Raw genomic sequence first — 20,801 nt, forward strand, 5'->3', positions numbered from 1 at the left:
ACTAGCATTAGTAAAACCAGTAATTTGAGTTTGTCTAGGATCCAAATGTCTTGTTTCATTTAGATGTTTCTCTTTGTGTCTCCGTAGCGTGCCGGTGCCTTGACTATATCTCCAGACATAATCTTTTTTGCAGATATTGCATACTGTTTTTCCATCCTTTTCATTTACTGTAAAAATTTGCCACACCTTTGATTTTTGTTTTTTTTTTCCTTGAATTTTGAGATGATCCAACTTCTACAACATTATCATCTTCTAAATTTATTGGGGAGCAACTATCATTGAAAATAGGATTTTGAGAAGAAAAATCGCAAGAATCCATAATATAGTAGTATTAAACAGTTTAGTAGTGAGAAGAAAGAAATATAATAGAGATGATGATAATATTTGCAATTGAAACTTTGAAAGTGAGATAAATATTACCAATTAACTGGAATTTATAGATGAAATCCAATTTTACCGTTAGAAAAAAAATTAAATATTAGCCATTGTTTGCGCCCGATTATATCTCATTAATTTCATTTTTCAACCCAACTTTTTTTACTAAAGTAGGCCCATGTCTGCACACAGGTACAAACCGGCAAAGGAAATGATCGTTGGAAATTGAAAGGACCAAAACCACCTCCACTTTTAATTATTAATTTACAAAATTACCCCCCCCCCAATGCATAGCCCCTCTTTTGACACCTAATATTGTAGGGTTATTGTAGTCTTTTAGTCATGTAGATTAATTGTTTATTAAAAGCCAATTTCACACGTGAACTGCAATGTCAGTTGGCCTTGCTAGCAGGTCGAATGGCTCCCCCCATTTTTTTCAAAATTTTTAATTTTTTTTCACGAGCCAGCGGGTTAACCGCGGCCCGTGAAGGTGCAACCCGCAAAACCCACGGGTCACACCTCCTTGACCCATGAACCGCCCACTCGGGTCCCGGGTCGGCCTCGCGGTCCCAGGTCGATTCGGGCCGATTTTCATGGGTCTGGTTGGCCCGTCCGTCTTGACACCTCTAGCTGCAGCAGATGGTACTTAGATATCTAAGACTGCGGACGATGCCTTTTCATTGTTGGATGGAACTGCCATTAATTGCTATTAATGGCCAATTGAGTGATCAAGCACAAAGAAAGTTGCTGGATTTTACGAAGTGGATCCCATCACAAGGAACTCAAAGAAAAAAAATCATATTCTTTCATGGCTACTTTTACCTCATACCGTGAGTTTGAGATGGAGAATAAGCAAGTTCAGTATATAAATGGTAGAAACTTCAAACAGAGAGGAAACTACTCAGCAAACCAATAACATGCAATACTATGAAACCATAAGAAACTCTCTTATTGTAACAATGCGAACGTGCTATTGCCACCACCTGAGTTCAATAATCAAACTTCTGAAGGAAAGTCATCATTGGATGATATCAGGGACCTTTATTTCAGAGACAGGGGCGAGGTCCAATAGGGATGAGTCTAGACTTGACAATATTGAGACAAGGGCGAGATCCAACAAGGATGAGAGTGTTTCATTTATCATATTAATGCTACTTAATTTTGATATTTCATTTGATCCTTAGAATTTTGGAACGTTTTGATTTGTGTTTTTATGTTGTTTTATAGGCTAGGTGAATTAGTGTGAATGATGCAAAACTTAAGAAAGTAGTGATTTTGACATGAATTAAGGAGAAGTTGATGTTGATTTGGTGAAATCTAACGATTGAAGGCTAAATTGAAAGAAAAAAGCGGATAACAATGAAAAATAGCGAAATCCAAAGTTTGAGACTCAATTGTTACTTTTCAATAGTTGATTCAGACCACAAATAATAATTGAAAATTACTAGGAGTCATTGGATGCAATTAGAAGAAAAAAAAAATGAGTAAAATATAATCAAAATATATTCACAAATCAATTTTCAACCGCACAAATAAGTTTCAGATTTTCAGTAAGAAATTAAGACCCATTTTTGACATTATAAACGTTCGAATTGAAAAAAGTTATCTGAACTAAGTTGTAGCACTTCGAGTTATCTTTCCAACGCATTCTGAATCTCCTCAATTCTAGCACTTGAGAGAGGAATTTAAGCGCGATCACAATAATAACACAACTTAGATTTCATGGGTTTCGAGAGAAAGTGTAGAATTTATGAAGTTTATTTCATCTAAGAACCATGATCTCGATAAATCTTGATTTTAATTCAAAATAAAATATTGCAATTAATTTTTACTCGACACTCGAAAGAGTGAGGAGAATTACTTTAGAATTCTTGCTTATAAGCATGAAAAATTAATTAGAGATAATCAGGTTTTTGAAAATCATATTAATTTCTATAGCTTCATTTATTCATTGAATTTGTCACAATCATCCCTAGTTTACATAAAAACATCGATTCAAAAATTCATTTATCTAGATAAAATAGAGGCTACACAATTATAATACTTAGTACAAAATTAAAATACAATCTCTGTAAGTTTGACGCTTTTAACTCTTTTCATATATTACAAAATTTGACATCGTATACTTTCTGTATAATTTACGTTGTAGTAAATGCTTAACATGATTCTTTTTTAAATTTAATTGATTGTATAAACTAGCAATCCTTTATACGCAGGAATAATCTATCCAGATAGGATTAGACTACATATACACCTACCATGTATACAATTGGGGGCCACGCGTAATAGATTATGCTCCCATTTGGTGAGGATTAAAATCAAATTTTTAGTAGATTTTAATAAAAGTTAACAAGATGTGTAACTGAAAAGTTATGAATAACATATTTTTATGATGGTTTAGATTAATTATTGACATTGACTTAAATAAAATCTAAATTTTAATTTCTACCAAACATGAGCTATGTGTGGACTCCCCTCCATGTAAGGGAATGCAAAGGATTGTATACATCAAAAGTGTATACGTAGCTTCCCCCATCCAATGGCAAACAGTTTTAAGATGAAACTCTTTAGTATCACTAGGGAGAGCATATATACATTCTTTTTATCGTTTTGTAAAATCAAAGTAAATCTTATACAACCAAGAGAGATTGCAAATATAATTTTTATCAGGTATCAGAGAGCAAACACCACACATTTGAATCTACATTCTATAGTTCTTCATTATCATCCTTTTCCAGTTCAAGACCCTCCGCAGCCAGAAGCCGGCTAATTACCTTTTTCTTCTCTTCTTCTGCTTTTCTTCGCATTAAATCCCTTTTCTTCAACACCAGTGTATGTCGCCTTAAGGTACTGTTGAAATTCTCCACGGATGCCTTCTTTTCTTTTGCCAAAATTTTCCTTTCCTCTTCAGGGTCAATCTGAAATTACATTCAATGAACAAACATGATCGGTTAGCATTGTAAATAGTATACATCAAGATGGTCAATTATAAAGAAGTAATGATCAATCTGAAATTATATAGTGGCAAAAACACTTCTTGTTGTTGAAGAAGTAAAATTTTCCTTTTTCGACGCATTAACAATCTTTCGTGCAACATCATAGTTTCCTTCAACCAAGTTATTTTCTTTAATCCAACAGAAAAATACGAATGAAAGTTTTTGATCCCAGTAAAAATTGATGGATATGAACTGTATGATTATGGAAGAATATTAATTTCTGAATTAAAGCATATTAAGTTAGAATCTTTTATAACTTAAATATTGATGAACTTCACACGTAACATCTAGAAAATGACTTGATACCTTAGAACGAGCAAGACGACGTGCACGAAGATTCAATTCACGCTGCTGCTGTTCAGCCCAAGCTGCAATTGCCATGTCACCTCTTTGGTCAAATGCTTTTCGCTTTTTTATAATCCACTCCATCCATGCTTCCGATGCCTGGTGAAGAAAATAGATAAGGACATAAAGTATTGTATGAAAATAACGTCAAAATAAAAAGCAGAACAGAATGAACTCAATTCCCGTAAAGGAGTTTTGTTGTTAAATAAGGTATAATATCTTTCTATATCGAAGAGTACAACTACATTCATCTAAATACAATCAATTAATCAAAGACATGCTTTGGTGTATCTTTCTCAAGATCATTAATGTAGTAGGAAGAGTTCTCATGTCAATATCCATTATATAGACGATCTTCTTAAAACTGTTCAAAAATAAAAATTCGATAAGTAATTTCACATATAATATATGCATATGCAGTTTTTTAATTCATCAAAAAAATAGTATATGGTTCAATCAACTCTTACTTGTTATGGTAGTTTTCAATTATATTTCATGGAGGCTGATTACTTATTATAATTGCCATAACATTTTACTTTTCCACTAGTCATTCTTGAGAAGTCCATTGAAAATAAAAGATCCAATACAAACAAAAAAGAAAAAAAGGAAGTTTAAAACAGTATCAAATAATCATATAATAACTCAAAACATTATTATGACCAATTGATGTGATAATGTAGAGATTCATATTTAGATTTCTGAAGTTTCTATTCGCAAGTTTGCAGAGTGTAGAACTCTGTAGTTTTGTCCTTTGAGCAGAAGGCGTGTAAAAGTAACATATGTTTGACAACAACAACAACAGGATTAGGCAAAAGGCACTTAATAAATTGGCTCATGATTCTCTTCATCTCCCAAAATAAAATAGCAACTATAAACATAAAGAGAACCCAAGATTTTCCATAAGAAGACAAACATTAGCCAAACTCCAATATGCAATAAACATATTTGCAATACCCTTTAAATGGTGAACAGTCAACCAGTAGAATGAAAATCATTTTCACCTTCATTGGATTCACTCGATTGTCACTATCATATTTCTTCCGTTTCTCTACATCTATAAGGAGCTCATAAGCAGCCTGAATCTTTATAAATCGAGCTTCAGCTGTTTCTCCTTCATCTAAGGTCCCTCTGCCATCATAAACTTAAAATTGGTACACATAAACATATTAGTTTCATTCCCAAATGAAACAATCTTAAAGCTACAGCGAACTATGTAAAATGCAAGTTCAGATTTCAGGAATAATTAAACAGATTAAGAAGGGAATATGAATTTATGTGGCAAAAAAACGAAACTATGCAGTTCTCCAGCGTGGCATGTGGCGGATAATGTTAGCATCGAACATCGAGTGGAATTCTCCTCCGCCTACCTATCTACAGGGGCTCTGACCTGTGTAGGCTAGGCAATAAGAAGACCTAAAGGAGAGGAGATTTAAGGGGTCATACGGTAGCTTAATACCCAAGAAGGGGAAGGAAACCAAGCCCATCAAGGATAAAATTGAGGTCCCCAGCCCACCTCTTGGCCTCCCCCTTTCAAACTCATACAAAATTCTACAATATCATCAGTTACTCTTAGACCTCTGCTTATGTTTGTAGTCTGGTGAAATAAAACTCACTCAAATTTTGCTTTGTATACTATGATAATGTGATGATGATAACGTTGCGTATACAATATACGAATTTAAAAACCACCCTTTTTAGAGAAAAATAACATATTTATGAAATTAATATTGCAAAAGCGTCAACGGTAAAAGTTTATTGTAACAAGTAAAATCAAGAAATAACATAAAGCAACATGCTAACAAATGAATGAATTGCATAGAAAAAAAAATCGATTCTCCAATCCCGTATCAAGAAAGAAACAAAAAGCAGTGCCATGTAAAATGCAGAAGTATCATAAATTTGTAATTTTCTAATTCCCACTTCTTAGAGATCCTTCTTCATGATCACTCTAGGCTATATATGCGGCTAGATAGTGTGGATGAATTTATTTGATGTGCAAGTCAAGATGTTTATTTGGTTTCCAGATTTGATTGTAAAAGTTAAACATGTGCCTTACGTCATGTGAAGTGAGGTTCATTCGTCCGAAGTTGCTTCACTGCTTCGAATTACTTCGGTTATTAAAAAGGGGTAGAGCATATATAATCAAGAATTACTCAAACATCACTCTGTAGAGAGCAATACTGCTAAGAATTTTTCAAAGAGACAGCACAAAATCTTACCTAAATGCCTCATCTCCTTCCAACTAATTACCTCAACTCCTCAAGGAATCAATATCATGTAGCATCCAGGCATCAAGCCATTTCCAACATGGTCTACCCCCCATAGAGGTCCAGATCAAACCAAAATGTCCTAATGAGGAGCTCTATACTCCATGGATACCCTGAGGAATTGACACTTAGCGGCTAGAAGCAAGGCTCGTGAGCAAGAAAGTCTGCCACAAGATCAAGTGCTGATATATACAAATAAAAGAGGGAAGATTATCGAAAACTATACCTTCTGAACACTTCAGCTTCTGCCCTTATTTCTTAAAATATTATGACTACCATACACTGTCTTCTTTTATAGGAACCCGCAATACCATTATAAACCGAAATTTTATAAATTGCAACTCTTTTGACTTTATAGTAAGGATCCAGGACCCTTTCAGCACTTCAACCATAGATCATTTCCTTTCTTCGCTAGAAGAGACTCAGCTGAGAGTGCATTTTATGGTTTCTCCCTGGATGCTCTCCTTGAAGTTCCCCTTTCTCTTAAGTTGTTTCTCAGTTCCAACAGACTCCTAATGGAGACATTATGAACTAATAAATCTTATTCACATCCATCCAACTTAATAAGTAGAACTAATCAACCTCATTATTGTCTAGTTATTCCTGAAGGAACATAAAGTCCAGTTATCAGGTATGTTACTATCACAGCGTAATTGTCCATTGCCATGCCCTCATCAACCAGCAGTGACAGAGCTTCTTAAGATCCAATACTGAAATTTGAGGAAAAAAGAATACAGTCAGTTTTCACTCTTTGTAGGAGTTAAGAAGATAGGGAGAGATAATATACTTAGTTTACTCGGCGAGTCTATTATTTTCCACCGGACGCATCCAATTATCCTTCTTGGTGAATTTTATTCTTTTCTGAGTGTCTATTGACCACTCAGTTTTCTTGTAAAATGCCACAGTTTGCAGAGTAGTTCATCTTTAGTTGTTAGATTATACACTCGGATTCTGCCAAAAAAAAAGGGTTAGATTTGGGGTTAAAAGGGAATAAAACAATTGCCTAGTTTAACCATTTTTATCCTTATCATTTTGTGATTTGATTTCTCTTTTGCGTTCCTTTTTTCAATTGAACTGAAGATTGAACTTGGTATTTGCTCTGCTTTTTGATTGACGAGAGAACACTGTAACTATTTTTATGTTTTTGGATTGTAGGTAGCTTCATTGATATGTGGCATTACAACTGCTTCTCCGCTTTGCCTATTTCGGGATTGAAGTGTCTTCTTATGTAGTTAAGCATCTGAAAGTTCTCACCTTTGGGTTTTGGAGTTTTTGAAATCCTCTTTTGTGCTAAAGTTTTAATTAAGATTTTTTTTTTCTTTTTTTTAATGAGTGGTAGATAAGTTTTGCTCCTTCATGAATTGGGCATCTGGGATCTGTGTATTTGTCACCTGAAGTTCGGATAGTCAGGTCTCATTTCTAAGGCTTAGAATGATTTTCCAGCGCTTAGGTCTCTGTGTATTACCATGGCAATGCATTTGACAACGGAATGCAAATTAAAATACATATAGATAGTGGCAATGGTAAAATCATTTGAACGTAAAAATAGTTTGGCAACATTAAAGGGAAATAAAGCAGCTAAATAGCTAATATCATGTGTAGTTCATTTGGATTTTCAGTAGTTCACAGATTGGACCTTGAAGAAAGACGATAAATTCACGTAGAAGGTCCCAATGGTGCACTTGTACCAAAACAAATACCAAATGAGTATCGAATCTGTTGTGGTGCATCTATCCATTGTGATTGAAAATAAATTATAACTTATCTAAAACAAATTATAACATTTCCAACAATCCTGGGTTCTTACCAAATTTCAAGATTTTTCATCTTTTTTAAGTCACGCTCCCACAGAATAAAACCACCCCTATCAACCAGAAAGTCAATAATTTCTTGCCTTTTCCAAATATCCATATCACATTGCCCATATAAACATTTGTAAAGTAAAATCCTTCACTACTGGCAGAGTTACTGCTTTTGTCACTGGTGAAAATAACACCCCAAGATCTTTTTCCTGGCATCCTAGAGTTCAAACTTTTACCTACCCCATAGCAATCATGATTTCTTCAAAACAAATATTTTTGTCTTCATTTTAGAAACAAATTTGAGTTTCTAAAATTACACAGAAAGTCCTTAAGGTCCTATATGTATTTAGAGAGTAGAAGCCGGGACTTGCATGATGACAAAAATCATGCATGTTAATTTTTATGCCATGTATCATGATTCTTTGTCAAACTATTTTAGTTAACACAGTCTGTCTTCTTTGCATCATTTTATTTTTTATTTTTTTGAGTGTGTTTTCTGTCTTTTTATGAATACCACAAAACCTCAGATAATTGACAAAATATGATTCAATATTAAACATGTGAAGGAAAAAAATGTGGTGCTATGTCTAAAGGATGTTTGAGAAGGATTAAGATTTTCTCCAATAAGAACATAATAGGAAACTATCAAGATATAATTGTGTCTTCTTATTACAATGCATAATATCTGAGTCATGCATTTAAAAAATTTCAAGCAAAGCTTAAGAGCAAACCATCAGGATGATAAAACTTTGCCAAGCGTCGATAGGCAACCTTTATTTCCTCTTCATCTGCATCGCGTTCTAGTTCTGCATTTAAAAAGGTGAAGTTTTGCATCAGTATTCACATCTAATTACTATAAAACAACTTCAAAAAAGAAATGAAACCGTGAAAAAGGTGAAAATAAACTAGGATTAGAGGCTCTTCACAAACGAGAATGCTTGAATTTTTGACTGCCAAAAAGCAATCTTTCAAGAACATTGACAGCAGAAAGCTTTGATTCACCTTAAGAATATGAATAACTCTGAACGGAAAAGGAGTCAAATGAATTGAGCCATCAAATATAGAAGAAAAGAAAGATGTAGCAAATGATGATATCCAAAACGTGCATGTGTATTATCTACAAGCACTTATATTGTACGTGCCAAGATTATCAGCCTCCATAATTGAAGGAGAGCTTCTATCTCCAACAAGCTTGTAAAACACTCTCTTTTTTCTTTTTTTAATCACCTTTCTCAATCTTGTGGCTCTCATTGTACCACCAAGTAAGATATATCTCTTAAACTCTCAACAGGCAAAACTTTCTGCTGTTTCCTCATCTCCTTAAGATCTACCAACCCTTTTTCTTTCTTTCTTTTCAAAGTTATTAATCTGCTCTTCATCGCTGAATTTACCATTTACTGTAAATATTCATTCATTGAGTTTTTAGTCTTAAGAGTAACAAAACACTCTTATCATATGGAACAATGTCGTTCCCCATTGACATAGGTACTTATCCTTTCATTTAGTAAGCTGTTCTCAATAGCTTTTATCAATTCATTTGGTTAAAATTCGTGTACGAGCAGCACAGGTATTCAACATGTTGAAGGATGTTCTACTGAAAGAGATCCTTCAGAACGAGATTGCAAAGAGTACAAGACAAAGGCATAGTATTTTTATGCGCCCAAAACAAATGCAAGCAAGCCAGTATTATGACTTTTGTTTATGGTGAAATCTCCAGGGGCGCTGATCTGAATATCATGCCTGGTTCAAGTGAAGACTATGAGTGGGATTATTGAGAAGTATTGCGATTATCTTTATAAACTTATAAAGTTGACTCCTCCACACTTTTCGTGGAACCACTAAACTTACAAGGCAAACCGCTGCTTTTGTCTCGTATGTGAAGCTACAGACATTTTTGCCTAATACAACTTGTTTTGAACATAGGCAATTTATAAGTACTGTTATTGACTTTATGAAAAATGTCTATCTAGTGTATTCTCTTCTCATAAGCACCCTAGCATTATCATTAGAAAGATTAAATATTTGAATACAAGTTTTTCATGCACTCTCAACAGCTAGAACCCTAACAACTTCGTGTAATATTATGTATTTTATCAGCTGATAAGATAGAAAGAATTTTGGCTAATCATTTGTTGAAGCTTTGACATGTTTTGAGTTCATTTTAGTTCCATGCTTAATAGTTTAATATTTGAGATCTATGTTATTGTAATGCAAAATGGTGTATCAATTCCATATTCATGTTTAATCTCGGACGAACACCATGTGATGATTTTATGTACATACCTTAGGTCAGTTTTTCAATATATTGATTACATCTTTTTGTTTGATATTTACAAAAAAATGTCCTCCTGAAGATAATATTGAAAATAATGAACACTGGACTGAGCATCACAACTGTGGAAATGTCCTACAAATAATAAGAATAGAGAAATGAGAAGATAATGGAGAGTTATCATATACATATTTGATAACAAAGATATTTGATTTATCTTTTGTATGATGGGACAGTGAGGGCAACAAGATTGGAAAAGTAAAAAAGAGAGATTACAAAATGGTTGAAAGAGATGAAATCCTTCAGTCAAGAATTTGAATTAGCCATAGGCAACGAAGAATTCAGTGAATAACTATTATTATTGTGCATATTATAGGGAACTTTAGTCAGTTTGGACTAATCTCGTCATCAAAGGACACAATTCCATGTTTCTGCCACATTTTCTTGCACATAAGACATTCAAAAATGAGCATGTGAGTGCTGCAATTTGCAAATAATGCTCCCAAATTTTTTAATTGAATGATGACAATAAAGTGTGTGCTTTACCAACTAATGATGTCATGGTCCAGAGTTATAAAGGACTAAGGTCATCACCAATAAAAACCTTGGCAGACCGAGTTCAAGTCCAACGTTGTGTGGGTTGTTTTAATTATCAAAGTTAACAATCCACTGACATTCCCATATATCTACCTAATAATTATGTAAATAAATCAACGGAATTACAGTTGTCACTCACTTTAATCAAAGTTAAAGATTATCATTTCATGAGTTTATACTGAACCTGACTCGTTAATTACAAATTTACAAGTACCCCAGCTCATATCAATATACCACACATTGCAATTTCCAACTTAAACATCCTGAACATCTTTCTCATTTTCATAAATAATATTTGAAAAGTAACAACAAAACAAACAGAATAGTGTGAGCCCAAAAATAAAAAATCAAAATCATTAAAAGAATAAGTTAAAGAAAAAAATAAAATAAAGAAAATAATTACCAAGGGTTTCATAGGGAGATTTCTGATCGGTCCAACTAGAAGCCCAAGTGGCCACCATCCTTCTCTGCTGATTCAATCTCACTCGCGCTTCATTCTTCTTCTGTGCTCCAAATCTATCAATCCAAACAGCAAACACTAAAGGCCTTGATGATGATCGAGATCCGAGATTGGTAATAGCGTTTACAGTAGAAGAAACCCTAATAATCGATCTGTAACAACATGTCATCGAGGAGAACACACTGTGCGGCCTACATATTGCTCGTAAATTGCTCATTGAAAATCAATTCAACAGGAGACAATTTTTAAGGAAAAAAATACGATTATTTTTGTTTAAAATTCTGGCGAAATGATTGAATGCGTGATGGAATTGAATAGCTAAAGCGGTTGATTATTGTGTGTGGGATTCAGTTATTTTAATTTTTGGTTTTTGCTTTAAATTTTGTGGATGGTTTGGCTCCAAATTTTCGTTTTCTCTTGTCTGTATTTGGGGGAATCTAAGAGGTCTCCGAACTTCATTTCGCCCCTAAATGGTCACTAAACTTTGCGAAAAATCCCTGAGAGGTCACTGAACTTATTATGCGTGGGGTCCCAATTTGCAAAAGTTGAGTGACTTCTTGGGGAATTTCAGCAAAGTTCAGTGATCATTTAGGGGCAAAGTGAAGTTCGATGACCTCCTACGAAATTTTGGCAAAGTTCGATGATCATTTGGGGGATTTCCTCTGTTTCTTACCGTTCCAAACCTTTCATTTTGTTGAGCACAATGTCTAATGGATGGATTCCATCAATTTGATCGTTAGTTGACCAAGAAAATAAAAGTTTGATCAAATTGAAATTGGTAATGATGGTATATTAACATTTTTCCAAATATTAAAAATCAAAATAATTAAAAAAAAACAAAAGGAAAAATCTGTTCCAGCCCACCCCTATGAAATGGGCGGAAAAAACCCGCCTCGACAAGTTGGTGGGGTGAGGCAGGGCAAGATACAAGGAAAAATAAAAAATAATAATAATAAAATAAAAAAATTTAAAAAAATAAATGAGGGCGACAAACGAGGCAAGTCATCGCCCCAGTCCTCGAGCCCTGCCCCATCGTAGGCGGGGCGGGGTTTGGGTAAGGCACCCCACCTCGAACCCACCCTATTGCTATCACTATCCCTACCCCTTCTCTGACCCCCTCTTCTCATCTTCATCTTCTTTGCCTCTATCGTCAAATTGAAACCAAACCCACACACAAAGCTCCAAAGAAAAATTCCTCCCTATCACGAAATTACCTTTCGAATCTTCAAAACCCATTTTTATTCTCCCTTTTGTACTCTACACCGCCATTTCACAATCATTTTCTCTTATTAAAAACCCATCTAATTTTGATTTTACAACATTTCCAAAACCTCCAGACAATGATTGGAGTTTTGTCTAAGATTCAATAGCGACAGCCTCTCCCAAGAAGGTCACTATTGGGTTTTTTTTTTTTAATATTCTTCAGAAAACTCCAATGCTGTTTTCCAGTTCTTGGTTTGGATCACTATCTAGTGTTATGGTGTTACAAATAGAATTACGAAGTTAGAAGCAATTGATATGTCTCACCATCAAAGCACGCAGAATCTTATGCAATCTACATTTATAGCTGGAAACAATCTACCTAAACCACATAGATAATAGCAAACGGGAATTTCAGGCAACAAATCTCAAAATGTTCAAGGGATTAAAACAGTGAACTGTGGGCAACTTAGGAATAAGCTTGAATTGTAAAATATACTAATAGTCTTAGCATCTCTAAGCTAATGTAGAGATGAATAGCTTCCGTTGCCAACAAAGAAAAAGTGAAGACTATCTTTTTTCTACGTCAAATCCTCGAATGGGAGTCCTCTTCACCATGCACTCATCTTATGATTCTATAAAATTGCTAAGCATTTACTTGGTGAAAAATCAAAATTCGGATTAAGTCAAAGTCAACAATTAATTTTGTTAACAAAATTTACCAAGTAGTTATGCATGCTAATACCACATGTTAAAGAGAGGAAATCCCTCCATTGGTCACCAAACTTTGCCAAAATCCATTAGGAGGTCACCGAACTTCACGTCGTCCCTAAATGGTCACTGAACTTTGCAAAAATCCTCTAAGAGGTCACCGAATTTCATTTCGCCCCTAAATGGTCACTAAACTTTGCAAAATATCCTTGAGAGGTCACTGAACTTATTATGCATGGGGTCCCAATTTGCAAAAGTTGAGTGACCTCTTGGAGAATTTCAGCAAAGTTCAGTGACCATTTAGGGGCGAAGTGAAGTTCGATGACCTCCTAGGGAATTTTGGCAAAGTTCTGTGACCATTTAGGGACGAAGTGAAGTTCGGTGACCTCCTAGGGGATTTTGGCAAAGTTCAGTGACCATTTGGGGGATTTCCTGTGTTAAAGAATAATGATGTTATATGGCAAAAGATGAGATAATAATTGCGACATAAGAAGAACAAAAGAAATTTGCTAGATGAACTGAGATTTATTAATATGGAGAAAACATGTAAAATATTGAGTGTACAATGTTGTTTAACTCATAACAAGTCATATGAAAGCCTTATAATTCATGGACTATATAGAGAACCCAAAAGAATATGCTATGATTTGAAAGAGGATAAAAAATCGCATCAAAAGAATGAAACAAATTTTCCTTAGATATATACATCACTCGAGCGACAACCTTAAGCCAAGCGAGCGGCGCGGGACACTTGAGCTATAAGCAGGCGATAAACGAGCAGTGAGTTGAAGCATTTCCAATAGCGTTCAGGCACTGAGATTCGGTCCCAAATTGATTTTAAACACCTTAAATGGCACCTAGGTACCTGAATTGAGTGCCTAAGCTTCCAATTGCTGCTCCAAAAACTTCATATACCTCTTTAAAACCTCTTTCAAACAATCTACGCATATTCGACGAAATTTGGGTTACAAAATAAAAAATATCTACTTTGACACAAATTCTACTGCAATGAACAAACTTCAAAAATTTCTTCACTTGGAGACAAATTCAACTGCAAGGAACAAACCAATGGCTCTTCAACAAAACTCCATCCATATATTTCTTCCCCTCTTCCACAAAATCCAAGTGGACAAACCTAATCAACTGAATCCAAGCACTGCTCAGTAGGATGATCTCGAGCACCAAAGTTGCCTGAATTATCAGCACCAACAAAAATTCACAAAAAATTCAAAAATTACCAAACATGACTGAAACACTCCTTGAGTACAGTCAACACCACAAAATGCTCCTATGGAAGATTCTTTGCTAGATTCAATACTTTCAACCACACTATCATATGCAACTAAATCAACTCTCCCATATTTTTATGGAGGCCTGATATCTCTTTTGGGTCAATTTCTAGCAATTGAATACAATGACACTATTGGTGGTGGTGATAAAGCGGCATTATTCATAACTTTTGAACTGGACTGAGAAGTATTATTCAATATAGATCTCAAACCAAACTCCAACAATACTGTATCAAACTGAAAATCCACCAATGAACTAAACTTATGCTGATTGATCTTCAAAGACTCTGCATAACCTTGTAAAACATATAACTAGGACATTCTCTATCCTTACAACACGATCTAGACATCTTTACAAACCTTTAGAACTTCACCTTCTCCAGAGTGCTTGTACCCTTTTGAATCAAGAGTACCCAATGAGATCAAATTTCTCTTCAAATCTGGGACATGCCTCACTTCATCGAGCGTTGTGACCATCCCATCAAACATCTTAATTCTAATTCATCAAATACCAACTATCTTATGAGGTTCGTTATTACCTATTATCACGATACTTTATGAAACTGTTTCATATGTTGAAAACAAATCCCCGATTGGAACACCTATGAAACGTGCAAGCTGTATCAAGAATCAAATTTTCGTAAGATTTGGAGTTTCCGTAAAAAATAATCAGAAGTTTTTCGTCACTGTAATAATTTTCTGCAACGTTGGCTTCACCTGACTTTCTAGTTTCTTTTTCGTCTTAATTGCAACCAATTTTTCTTTATTTTACAAATTGTAGCAACCTTCTTGATGTTCTTCTTTTTCTTGTAGTAGTTACAAACTTTTTTTTAATCAAAGTTAGACTTCGAACTACCCCTCTCATAACTACCATGAACAACAAGGTCATTTCCCTGAGCTTCAGATCCAACACGATGCTTCATTTTCTCTTTTAAAAGTAAAGCATTATATAATTCTTCAACGATGAGAGTATTATAACTATATAAAATTATGTCTCTAAATGACATATATATAGCAGGCAACGAATACAATAAAATCAAATCCAAAATCCTCTTCAACATATTTAATCTCTAAGGTTTCTAAATCAATGATAATTTCTTTAAAAACATCAAGTTGATTTTCTAAGGATGTACATTCTATCATACGATGAGAGTATAAATTTTGCTTCAAGTACAATTTGCCAATTAGACTCTTAATCATGGACAATTGCTCCAACTTCAACCATAATGCAGTTGCAACTTCCTTCTTCAAAACATCGTGAAGAATATGATTCAAAACATGAATATAAATCTGTGATAGGGTTTTTTGATTCGTAATTATTTTTCCTCTATCCACCAATTTGAGGATATCTTGCAAAATTCCGACAAAGTGTTGTCCAAATCTACCTGAGCAAGCATTTCTTGCTTTTTCACTTGCCATAACGAAAATATAATGCTATAATTTAAAAGCCGAATATCATACTTCATAATTGCCATCATAAAAACAAAAACCTCAAACAAATCGAATCCTTAACTAAGCTCTGATACCACTTGTTAACAAATCTAACCAAATAGTTATGTGCGTTAACACCACTTATTAGAGAATAACGTGGTATATGGCAAAATATAAAGTAGCAATCACAACACAAGAAGAACACAAGAAATAGGTAGAGGAATGGAGAATTCATTAATACGAAGAAAGAATACAAAATATTGTGTTTACAATATTGTCAAACTCATACTAAAGTCATACAATTGTGGACTATATATAAGACCAAAAAAATATGTTGTAGTTCGAAAGAGGATAAAAAACTACGTCAGAAGAAGGAGACAAATTTTCTTATATATATGCCACTTGAGCAGCAGCCTCACACCAGGGTGTGGCGCACAACGCTCGAGCGGTAAGCGAACTATAGGCGAGCGACAACGAAAGCACTTCCCATGGCACTCAAGCATTGATTTCACAAAATAACAAATTTTTATTACATATTTTATGGGATCCACAACTTTTTAATCACACGCTTCATCAACTTTGTCAAATTCTACTAAAAATTATATTTTAACCTCTACCAAATAGAGACTAAACATTATAGGGGAGAATCTCGATGACAAAAACAAAGTCCTCGAATGTTGTGTCTTTTCAAGAGCACGAAAATGTACCATTATAATTTTCTCGATTTTTGATTGGAGTAAGAACCTTTCTTTCTTTAGTAGAGTATCCATGTTCATATTGACAGTATCTAGAGAAGGATTGAAGAGCATATAATTGGAAAGTGGTAGGTCAATCCTATCGCATCCTCTATCCATAGAAACCACAATTTTAGGGAACAACTGCTTAACAAAGCAAAGAACCAATGATAAAGATAATTGATAACCAACAAGAGAACCAACTGGGAGATTCACTACTATCGCCTCATTCTCTGATATTTGGAAAGGCAAAAATTGTGAACGAGAATTCAAAGAATCGATACTCATAACCTCAAACTAAAGCACAACATTGATTTTGTTACTCCCAAATACCCCCCACATGCCTACGTGGTGAACAAAGGTAGGGCCTACGCAAGTGACCTAACCCACTGTCTACCGACCCCATCAAATATTACTGACTCTCCACAAGTAAGAGCCTCTATGAGTAGAGGTGAAGTCGCAGAAGGAGCTCGGCACAAAATCTCCAAAGCAATCTTTTTGACGTGATTGATATGACAATTTACTCTCACTATTGCCATTGTCATTCCATCTAATCAACTCCATGGCTGCAAGCCATGCATTATGGATGCTAAAATGGTATTAGCATTTAAGCCTTATGATTGATTGGTGTTTAAGATAAGAGGCTTCAGTCGCATAGATGAAGCTACATGTCGTTTCATCTGAAGGTTCTTACTGGCCCTCCTCTACTATAAAAGCTCACACTTGGTGTCATTCAAGGGTAATACAAGTTTAGATTCTCAAACTATAACTTTGCCATATCACTATTTTACTCTTTACTCCCCAAAACCGACCATCTTTTAACATTGAAGGCTTATGTCCAAAGTCCTCTGACACTCATATATCTACTTCCCCAATTGACTTGACCAACGGAGTGTGCACGGCCAACTACACGCCTACCGGAGGAAGCCACGTGTGGCTAACAGTTTGTCTAAGTGTGCAAGAATATGGCTTGCATGGACATGAGAGGTCTTGAGATCTATTGATCGCGTTGGATGTACACTTTTTGAGGTTAACAAATTTCATTAGCAAAATGAATTAGATTTTCTCGACTGATGATGAGCTTTAGCTGATCGTGACATAAGCGCAGTAATTTTGAGAGAGGGTGCATTCTCACTCCTTAGTGCAAGCTCCTACATTAGCAAAGCCCATTGCCCACCATAACCAATATCAGAATTCACAACATGAATTTTATCAAATCCTTCTAGGACTTCAAGGAGGGCTTGGTCGCAAGTAAATTTGGCAGATTGTATATTCAACCTGATTGTGGAAGCAATTCAATGCCAATTTGATCATGGAAGTAGAATGGACGTTTGAAGTAAATTTTGTGGGGGGCAAAAAAAAAAAGAAAGAGAGAGAGAGAAATGTTTGGGATCACTATTACAATTTTTCCATCTTTCTATTATGCCTAATCCCAAAGGACCTCATAGTGTATCTTGCTGTCAACTAGAACAATGTCATTACAAATATTTTAGTACAAAAACAGAGAGATAAGCTTTTAATAAAGAAAAATGCATAAACCACTATTCTGTCCTTACATGATCCCAAGCAATATACACTGAAAATCAACTCAGTTAGCAAAATGGTCAATTTCAAATAAGTAGCATATTTTAACCTTAATTATAATTTGAACAGGAGGATATGCCGAACATACTTTTGACTAGAGAATTTTTACTCAAGTCTTCATTTTTAAGATGGAAAATGAAAAAGCCCCTCTTTTTAATTTTTTTTTTTTTAAAGGCTATTTACATAATGAGGAATGAAATATCAAATATATCCCATTTAAAATGGTCTCTTCCATCAAAGGTCCGCTCTATACAAATGTTTTACATAGGGCTCCCATAATATATCCATCCATTTTCCATGTTTTTGAACATAAATATTTGTAAACAATGTATCTCGAAAATGCTCACAATAATCAAGTTTTGATTGTCTTGTCTCACAAAATAATTTTCACCTTAACAACAAAAACTAAATTATATCCTAAAAAATTTGAGTCGACTGCATAAATATTTTAAGCCTCTCGTTTTAATCTACTTGTAATGCCTCGGATTCTAAACACTGGAGACGATACTAAAATACTTTTTAACCAATGACGATAACCTAATCGGCTAAATAGTTAAAGATGCGAATGCACAATATTTTAACTCTAAAAACGTTGCTGAAGTTCATTTCCTTTCACAGGTAGTTCTAGAAACGACGAATAAAATAGGTGCGAACGAAACTTCTAGACTTTGAAAATTATCGTTTGAGAAAAGACATATAGAGGTAAGACCTCTTCTAAAATCAAGTCCAAATACCTTTCAATAGGTTGACCAAATAATTTCTCAAACATAACCTATAAGTTTCTCAATTCAAACTGCAGCTGTTTAAGAAAACAACCATATCTCAGCCTACATCTCATGAAATCATAAAATTCCGAGTATGGATGATATATAACTCATAAGGCAACGTTTTCCAAGTGAAATTACTCAAAAATATGTTATACAGAAATCACAATTAAATTCCAAAGTTATGGACAAATTCTTGGAAAATGGGACAACTTTAATAAAAACTATTTTAATTTATTAAAATCATTCTAAAACATTTTGGCACCATAAATTTCATCAAAGTATTACGAAAATTCAGTTCTAAATGCAATTTAAATCTTGAATAATAAAAAATATAAAAGTATACAAAGGTGAGTTTGATTCTCTACAAAGTAAACAAAACATATCGGGCAATCTAAAATACACTTTACGAGAAATTCTAATACTATTAGTAATTAAAGTACTTTTTCAAGAAGATCCGTGGTCCAGTAACAGATCTATCCATCTATAACTATCTGGTACGCTGAAATTGTAAATAATGAGGAATGAGTATAAGTGTGACGAACTATACTATAAGATGCTTGTAGACTTCACCTTAGACTTAATTGAAATTATTAAATTTATATATATAACAACATAATTGGAAAGATGCGGACAAACCACTAAGAGCATATACAAGAGAATTTATTTTTAAAGAATATATTCTATCATTTAGAGAGCATCTATAAATTCAGAGAGTTAAAATTTTATATCACTCCAATAAACTCTTTATATTTTACGTTTAATATTACGATTTCCAAAAAATATTTATTATTTTTTTCTATCTTTTAGTTTAACTAACTTTTCTTTAGATTATTTTATTATTTTTTCTACATTAAAAATTGAAACAATTTAAATACATTTAATTAAAGGGAGTGAGTTTGATTCTTCAAAACACACTCTTTAAATTAAAATGTTAATTTAAAAAGTCTCTTAAACTATGACTTTAAAGTTTGACTGTTTAAAATAGAGAGTATTTCATATTTAAAAAGTCTCTTAAAATTTAGAGAATCAAATTCACTCTCTAAATTAAAATGTTAATTTAAAAAGTCTATTGACGTATGATTTAAATGTTGATTATTTAAAGTAAAGAGTATCTAATGTTTAAAGAATTTCTTAAAGATGTTCTAATAACATTGATGACCTCACCTTAAATTTAAAATATGACTGTTCAAAGTGTTAATTTATGGGATTACTTTTGATCGACTCTAACTTGATTCAATTATTTAAAATAACTTTTTTCTAGATTCTAATATATATAATTAATTATGAGCTATCAAATGTCAATATCGAAATGATAACTAATTCCACCTTCCAGGTAATTTATTTCAATGTGCTATAATTCGAATTTCGTTTATCCGAATTAACTTTTTCTTTAGGTCATAATTCACCTTCTAATATGAACTTCGAAACAAGTCATATATTATATGATAATTCTCACTCCTTTAAACACTTGATTATTTGACAACAATTTTAAAAAAAAAAATATATTGATGTTAAAGCTTATTTCCAACTTAGTCCCTCAACATTTTAAAATTATCAAAATGTGCCCAAATCAAAATCCTTAGCATCTCATGATCCTTCTCACCATTTAATATAGCTTGACTTGCCACCTTCGTGTCTAAAGTAATATCTTTCTCTCTATTTACAATCTAATCACTAAACTTTACATTTTTTTTCTTCCCATTTAGGGATGAATCTTGATGCGTCGCAAGTTCCATATAGATTACTTCTCAATGCTATTTCTTTTAAGTTCATTAAAATTTCATGGACCGATCTTGAATACCCGCTATGGTAGTATATTCATGTAGGACATTCTCAGATTTTACACGTGTGATACATGTTTCTTCTATTTCTCCAAGTAAAGCTCTTTGCTTCGCAATGCCTATTGAGTCGACTTGACCCTTCATAAGTAGAGGCAGAATAAAGCGTTTATAGAGTTTAAACTCATAAAAT

General features: G+C 33.8%; 1 protein-coding gene and 1 pseudogene across 1 annotated transcript; both read right to left on the bottom strand.

Annotated features, from left to right (window-relative positions):
* Window positions 1-2,925: 2,925 nt before the first annotated feature.
* On the bottom strand, window positions 2,926-11,492 carry LOC111393827 (pre-mRNA-splicing factor cwf23). The gene is made up of 5 exons (XM_023019545.1): window positions 11,058-11,492; window positions 8,517-8,591; window positions 4,718-4,857; window positions 3,678-3,815; window positions 2,926-3,293 (listed from the first exon to the last, which is right to left on the bottom strand). The coding sequence occupies exons 1-5, from the start codon at window positions 11,329-11,331 to the stop codon at window positions 3,084-3,086; spliced, it is 837 nt and encodes a 278-aa protein (XP_022875313.1). The 5' UTR covers window positions 11,332-11,492; the 3' UTR covers window positions 2,926-3,083.
* Window positions 11,493-12,830: 1,338 nt separating this feature from the next.
* On the bottom strand, window positions 12,831-19,311 carry LOC111393103 (annotated as a pseudogene).
* Between the last annotated feature and the right edge of the window lie 1,490 nt (window positions 19,312-20,801).

Source organism: Olea europaea, chromosome 4 (assembly GCF_002742605.1).
Source record: "Olea europaea var. sylvestris chromosome 4, O_europaea_v1, whole genome shotgun sequence".
Lineage (NCBI taxonomy): Eukaryota > Viridiplantae > Streptophyta > Magnoliopsida > Lamiales > Oleaceae > Olea > Olea europaea.